At 36.1% G+C, this 7,618-nt stretch overlaps 1 protein-coding gene across 2 annotated transcripts; it reads left to right on the forward strand.

The window, feature by feature from the left end:
- The first annotated feature begins 3,170 nt into the window (after positions 1 to 3,170).
- On the forward strand, positions 3,171 to 6,791 carry LOC147396228 (S-adenosylmethionine synthase 5-like). Of its 2 annotated transcripts, XM_086451320.1 has the most exons (3): positions 3,171 to 3,251; positions 4,674 to 4,788; positions 5,380 to 6,791. In XM_086451320.1, the coding sequence occupies exons 2-3, from the start codon at positions 4,693 to 4,695 to the stop codon at positions 6,592 to 6,594; spliced, it is 1,311 nt and encodes a 436-aa protein (XP_086307446.1). In that variant the 5' UTR covers positions 3,171 to 3,251; positions 4,674 to 4,692; the 3' UTR covers positions 6,595 to 6,791. The 2 variants fall into 2 exon arrangements, with proteins under 2 accessions (XP_086307446.1, XP_086307447.1); XM_086451321.1 differs by lacking the exon at positions 3,171 to 3,251 and having other exon boundaries at positions 4,328 to 4,788.
- The last annotated feature ends 827 nt before the right edge of the window (positions 6,792 to 7,618 follow it).

Genomic DNA, 7,618 nt, shown 5'->3' on the forward strand with positions numbered 1-7,618 from the left:
GTATATAGGCTTCCGTTAGTATTCTATTTTGTATTTTTATATGCAGGATTGTATGTCATTTATCAGGTGCAGGTTGAACGTCTTGGAATGCTAATATAAACAGAGGAGACCATGTCGAGATTTCGAGGTGCTACCTAGTACCTCGAGATCTGACATGGGGATTTGTGTTAGTGTTTGACGAGGCGCCACATTCACGTTGTGAAACCACAACCAGGTTGTGCAAATCTAAAAGCTGTAACAGGGATCTGGGATTGTATACTGAAAGTTTGTCTTATAAATCTTGTGCATTATTGACTTTTATCTAAAGTGAAAAAAATTGCATTTGGATTGAGCCTTGAAAGACCCGTGCATTCTCGATTTTTATCCAAAATTCAACAAATTGCATTAGGATTTAATGTTGAAGAACAAGATCTTTCAATCAATATCTTTATTTTATGATCTCATATCTCTTGCTATTTTTGAATCATATTTTCAACATCTTTCTCTATTGAGACAATATAAAACGGAACAAGTAAAAGGGGTCGCATCTTTGACATATTAGAATCCTTGTTCCTTGTACCATCACAAAGCATAGCAAACAAGAAGAGATCCTTAAATTGTTACAAAGAATCTTACCTCTCTTTGATGTAGATTAGTCACTAATCAAACACACATGAATTTGTTTTATTTATTTGGGTTGGTCCCCCCCCCCCCCCTTCTTTTTTTTTTTTAATAAAATAAAAAATAAAAAAAAAGTTTGATACCATCTCACCAATTATGTGGATACAAGTTGTGTTCACATCACTAAACATTCCTATAAATCTTATATTATAATTCTTTAATTGGATCGTTATTCTTTATAAAGCATAAGCACCTATCATTTCAAGTATGTAACACTTTTAAGAAAGTGGAAAGATTCCTATTTCACGTATGGTGCGTACAAACAACGTTTAAATGTTTAATAAAATAAAAACATATAAAATTATTACAATAATATATTTTCTTGATGAGTTCTTCCCAACATTTTTATCTTTTCTCTTTTACCAAAATCATAATTTACAATAGCTTCCCCTACAAAATAGGAAAAAGTTGAGGTATCTTTATCAATTAAAATCACCGAGAATGTAAATCTTATCAAGAATCTCATTAAAGGATTTCTAGCTTAATAGTAGAGGAAGCTTTTCACAAAGTTCATAGCATTAGAGTTTGATTAAAGAGTGGAATTTGCGTGACTTACGCATTATTTGAACATTTTTGTACAATATATCATACAAGGATTCCCTCTTTTTACAAAAGCAATCCCACTTGAGTTGTAGAGACAAAATCGTTAATGGACGTACTAGATCAAGATGACTCATTCAAGATTTTCAAATTTCAACTAAAATGACTTGGATATTGGAGAGTCAATGAGAAAAACATTTCACGCTAATTATCTTAAGCTTGGACAAGCTATAAAACCATGCATGGCTTTTTGGCGCGACCAAACAGGCCCAAGAATTTCAAGTACGGGTGAAAATTTGTAACACGATCCATGAACACGATACGAAGTTAAGGGGTTTGTGTTAAACCTAATTATGTACGTGTTATAATCATGTCGACTAGTCTAGCTTGATAATTAAACATGTCATGTTCAAGTCAAGATCAATTACTTATTTATAACGTTTAAGTATCTTGTCATTAATGTTTTGTGTTGACTTGCATAGCATAACTTAACTCACATTTAACCAATTTAAATCATGAAATACTAGCTACATATCAACTATCAATAACTATTCTAGGGGTTTTAAAAAAATTATATTGGTAGTATCTTAGTTGATGTTGGTTTATAGTTGGTGATTGTTATTGGTAATATTTGTGTAATATATATATATATATAGGGTCCCGTTCGCCACCCTTAGTTTTACCACACACTTTAACAAACGCGTTTTGTCTTACATGGGTTAGAAGTTTCGGAATGAGCTGATTTTTGGTGAGGATGATCTCTATGGTGAGGCGATCATCCTCACCAAAAATCAGCTCATTCCAAAACTTCTAACCCCATCAAAATTGATTTACAAAAAATGGACGGTCCACGATTTTTCAACGTGTAAACATGGGGTTAACACATTTCGGAATGGGCTGATTTTTGGGGAGGATGATCTTCTAATCATAGAGATCATCCTCACCAAAAATCAGCTCATTCCAAAACTTCTAACCCATGTAGGACAAAAAACGTTTGTTAAAGTGTGTGGTAAAACTTAGGGTGCTGAACATTTCCCATATATATATATATATATATATATATATTTTTTTTTTTTTTTTTTTCAAACTTAAGATTCAAAATTTATGTAAAAAATATAATCGTGGCATATTCAAGGGTTGTGTGTCAACTTGAATATGAGGCAACAACTTGTTTATTAAATGGGTAATGCGGGACATGTCATATTATTTGTTTAATAAAAAGGTCGGGTTTGATTATAGAGTTTTTAACAAAATTACTAACAACAACATTCAACATGACTCAATCCTACCCCTAATTTCATAGGTCTATAATATGTTATAAAATTTATAAAGGGATGTTTGGATACGACCTAGTTGAGTAGTATATCATGCAGGGGCGGATTTAGAGTGGGGCAATGGGGGCACTTGCCCCCATACGAATTTTCTAACCTTCTTTGGAGTAATGAACTATTGCAATAGATAATAATGGTGAATAATGAACTATTGCTCTCCCAATTTATTTTACAGTCTTAGTTGCCCCTACAAAACAGTTTCCATTGTTATGTTGCCCCCACAAAAAAAATTACAATCTTCGTTGCCCTCACAAAAAAACTTGAACCCTTACATTGCCCCCACATGAGTTAGATCCTGGCTCCGCCCCTGATATCATGGATCCGTGTTGCAAATCAAATATTTTCTCATTTGATTAAGATGTTCACCTAATGAAACAAGATAATAAAGAGGAAAGATTCAGGTTGAAACTTATCACCCAAACATTAAAAAGACTAAACCCTTACCTGTCTGCAAACAAGTAAACAATTTATGGGCATTTAGGTCTTCTAAGCTTCATGAGCCAAGCCGAATAGCTGATTAGTGACGCGCCGAGTTGATGACCTGCTAGAGTTGGTCATGGTGGATCCCACCAAAGAAACAATCGAATCAAAATGCAGTGGCGAGGCCGTTTAACTATAACTATAAATAAGGGCGCCAAGATTATGACAAAGACACGTAGAGTAGAGTTCCGCGTAAGGCCCTTTTTCAAAAATAACGATCAGCAGCATCACTAGCTCCAGGTAGCTTTCTTGTCTTCGTAGTTCCTCTTAATATTCATTGATTGCAGCTTATCTGTGTAATGTTTGATTCTGCTACTGTTTATCAGATTCTTGTTACTATGTTCTATTTCGGTTGTTTTCTTTTGAAAATCTATTGGAATATGTATGTTTCGTGGAGTTTGATAGAAATGCTTACAGAACATAGTGTTCGTGCTCGTGATTCCGAATACATTTTCTATGGATCTCAATGCATGAGTTAAAGATCTGGCAGTAGTTCTTTTCACTCTTGCGACTAACAAAGCTCTTTGATGTTTGAAATTAGTGTTGAGCCTGATCGGATTTTTAGATAATTAAATTTGTTTCTGCACTTCAGTGGTAATCGAAGTAAAGTTTCGGGTGTTTTCTTTGGAAAATTGATTTGTCTGTATGTGGAACTTGTTAGAAATTCTTACACATCCTAGTGTTCATGTTGTTTTTGTTATGTAATTCGTGATTCTGAGTCGATTTTAAGGGATCTTGATGCATGAGTTGAAGATCTGGCTGTATTTGTTTTAAAGTTTTGTGATGAACAAAGCTCTTTGAAGTTTGAACTTAGTGTTGAACCTGTTAGGAAATTCATATAACTAAATTTTATTTGTTTTCTGCAGTTCCATGTCAATCGAAGTAAAGTTTTGGTTGTTTTCTTTGGAAAATGGATTGAAGTCAGTATGTTATGTGGAGTTTGATAGGAATACTTGCACATCCTAGTGTTCATGCTGGTTTTGTTATGTAATTCGTGATTCTGATTCGATTTTTGTGAATTTCGATGCACGTGTTGAAAATCTGGCAGTACTTATTTTTACTCTTGCGATAAACAAATTTCTTTGATGTTTGAACTTAGTATTCGGAAATTAGATAATCACATCTGTGTTGATCAGTAAAGCTAATGTGAAAGTTGATGGTCGCTTTGACTAGGTGAGGATGAAGTTCTACAATCCTCTTTAAGCTAGATCTATCTCCACCAGTTAATGATTCGGAACTTTTTCAGCTAATTCTCCTTCAATTTAGTTATTTTGCCTGAGAACATTGTCTCGAATTGGCAGGAATCAAAGCTGGAAGATCAGATTATATTTTCTGATATTCTGGACTAGTTTTGAGTTCTAGGGTTTACGATCCTTTTCTTTAATATGATTTTCTACTTTGAAAGTTTATCGACGAATGCTTTAGATACTCAAAGATCTGATCTTTTTCTGGTTCTACCCCATGAATGCTTGATTCAGAAGGCTAGTGAGTTGCCTTAATTTTCTCCATTTCGATTGATCTGTTAGATCTGATTCTTTTTTTCTTCGAAGTAGATCTTTGTTTATCGCCCTTCTTATTATTGTTCTTGATTACTGTAAATGATGTTTATCTTGCAATAACTGACTTTTAATGTGTTCTTTTCCCTACATTTGCTTATGAAAGGATACAATTCGAGATTTTTATGGTGTTGGTGTCCCCAAGGAACATTGAAATTATGCTCAAGAATATTTTCATGGGAATCTGGAGGACCATTTCAAGTCGGTTATTTGGTACTTCGGTTTGTTTTCTGATCCGGCTACTTGGATTTTCTTTCACTTTGAAATTGAACATTTATTAGCTAACATGTACAGCAGAATTAGTCACAGATAGTGATATATGAATTCATTATTGAATTTGAATTTGAATTTGTTGTTTTTAGGATTCTATTTGTTGTTCCTTTTACTTTCTTCTTTGGGAATATTGACTTTCAATAAAGCGATATTGTGCTGATATTCTCTACTGATCTCCTATCAGTTTGGCTAAATTTCAAAATGAAGCAAACTTTAAAAGTTAGAACCATTCCATTCTCTGGAATATCTTTTGCCTTTGTCCGATAAACTACCTTATTCATACTTGAGTGCATCTGTGGTTCAGATATGCTAGACAATATTGTTCAAACTCCGCACTCAAGTATTGTCTTTTTATGGATGGTAATGTGATTATCTGTGTGGAAATTGAAAAATAAAGGAAAATTTTCTTTGCTTTTTATTTTTCCATACTCATGGATATCCAGAAAATGCAGCAAGACAAATCCCTTACCAGCTCAGCTGCACCATGAATTAGTCCTTCATATATTAATTCATCTGCTTGGGTCATGTTTTCTGTGCAGCATGAGAGAATGGATACTTTCCTATTCACTTCTGAATCTGTGAATGAGGGTCACCCAGACAAATTGTGTGATCAGATCTCTGATGCGGTGCTTGATGCCTGCTTAGAACAGGACCCTGACAGCAAGGTAGCTTGTGAGACCTGCACCAAAACCAACATGGTAATGGTATTTGGAGAGATCACAACCAAGGCCAATATCAACTATGAGAAGATTGTGCGTAACACCTGTCGTGCTATTGGATTTGTATCTGAGGACGTAGGTCTTGATGCCAATAGCTGCAAGGTTTTGGTCAATATTGAGCAGCAGAGCCCTGATATTGCCCAAGGTGTGCATGGCCACTTCACCAAGCGCCCTGAAGAGATTGGTGCTGGTGACCAGGGTCACATGTTTGGTTATGCTACTGATGAGACTCCTGAGTTGATGCCCCTCAGTCACGTCCTTGCCACTAAGCTTGGTTTCCGCCTCACTGAGGTCCGCAAGAATGGCACATGTCCCTGGATAAGGCCTGATGGGAAGACCCAAGTCACTGTTGAGTACCAAAATGACAATGGGGCCATGGTTCCCATCCGTGTCCACACTGTTCTCATCTCAACCCAGCATGATGAGACTGTAACTAATGATGAGATTGCTGCCGACCTCAAGGAACACGTCATCAAGCCTGTTATACCCGAGAAATACCTCGATGAGAAGACTATATTCCATCTGAACCCATCTGGTCGTTTTGTTATTGGTGGCCCTCATGGTGATGCCGGTCTCACTGGACGTAAGATCATTGTTGATACCTATGGTGGTTGGGGAGCCCATGGTGGTGGTGCCTTCTCTGGGAAGGACCCCACTAAGGTAGACAGGAGTGGAGCCTACCTTGTTAGGCAAGCTGCCAAGAGTATTGTTGCTGGTGGGCTTGCTCGTCGGTGCATTGTGCAGGTTTCCTATGCAATTGGTGTTCCTGAACCCTTATCAGTGTTTGTGGACACATATGGTACTGGAAAGATCCCTGACAAGGAGATCCTCAAGATTGTGAAGGAGAACTTCGACTTCAGGCCAGGGATGATCATTATTGACCTTGACTTGAAGAGGGGTGGCAATGGGAGGTTCTTGAAGACAGCAGCCTATGGTCACTTTGGCAGGGATGACCCCGACTTCACGTGGGAGATTGTGAAGCCTCTCAAGTGGGAGAAGCACCAAGGATATATCAATGGGTTTTTTAATCCCTGATATTCCCTGCAGTAGCTAATATAGGCTACCCATAAATAATTCCCTTGCATCTTGTCCTGTTGTCTAACACATAGTATATACTGTCTTGTGCGTGTGGCTGTGTTTGTTTTTCTTTTCTTGTTATACTGTTCTGGGTACTGGTTGTAATAGAAGAAAATTGATTTTTATATTTGTTAATGGAAGGAGAAAAAATTGTTCAAGAGAAGAACCAGGTCTCTGTGATCTTCTCTTCAGGGAAATAGCTTATTCAAAATGCTTTCCGATTTTAATTTTCAGCCATAAATGGTAAAATATGATATTTAAAGATGAATCAAGATCCATAGTGGTGTCCTGTTCCTATAGAATAATAGTATCTACGTGGCACATTGTAGTAGGAGTTTCAAAAACATTGGGCTCCTAACCAAGCTGTTTTTTAAGTTGCATGCCACCCGATGTGGTTAATCTCCAACTAAAATGTGCCATGTAGACACCCTATGTTATTATAGGAATGGGACATTCACTCTGGATTGAGACTCTTTTAGGATTTGAAGTCTGTACATTGCGCCGTGTGTTAGGGTTCACAGAATCTAATGGTAGTACTTAACAAGAAATTACCGTTAAAGTCTAACTAATTCTGTTTTAGCCTTTTGAGCATAGTGAAACTGATGTGGTTCTTTGATTTTTCTCTGATTTAAGGTCTTCAAGTAAATTCGTGTCTGGTGGTTAATTTCTTAGTTATTGTTTAGTTGTATGTCTCTTCAAGTAAATTCGTGTGTGGTGGTTAATTTCATGTGGATCGGCTAAGTACTAGTGATTGATGGATATCACTATACTAGTACTCTCTTCTATGTTTGTTTTCCAAAATTAATTCATTTTATATTCTTTGCCAATATGTGGTTGCCGATCCCCTTTTATAGATGAAGGTTGAAGGCTTAGAATTATTTTTTTAGTTAGTTTATTATCCATCAAGGTCTCTTACTAATCTTAAAGAATATTAACTATTTTAACGATATTAGGATTTTTTTATTTTGATACATTTTTATAT

This window comes from Akebia trifoliata, chromosome 8, assembly GCF_017979445.1.
Source record: "Akebia trifoliata isolate Shusen 1 chromosome 8, ASM1797944v1, whole genome shotgun sequence".
In the NCBI taxonomy this organism is placed as follows: Eukaryota; Viridiplantae; Streptophyta; class Magnoliopsida; order Ranunculales; family Lardizabalaceae; genus Akebia; species Akebia trifoliata.

Excerpts from the sequence above, each read along its gene's own strand:
- LOC147396228 (XM_086451320.1), top strand. The coding sequence starts at position 4,693 with ATGGTGTTGGTGTCCCCAAGGAACATTGAAATTATGCTCAAGAATATT. Across the intron at positions 4,789-5,379 it reads GTCGGTTATTTGGTACTTCG|CATGAGAGAATGGATACTTT; the intron begins GTTTGTTTTCTG and ends TTTTCTGTGCAG.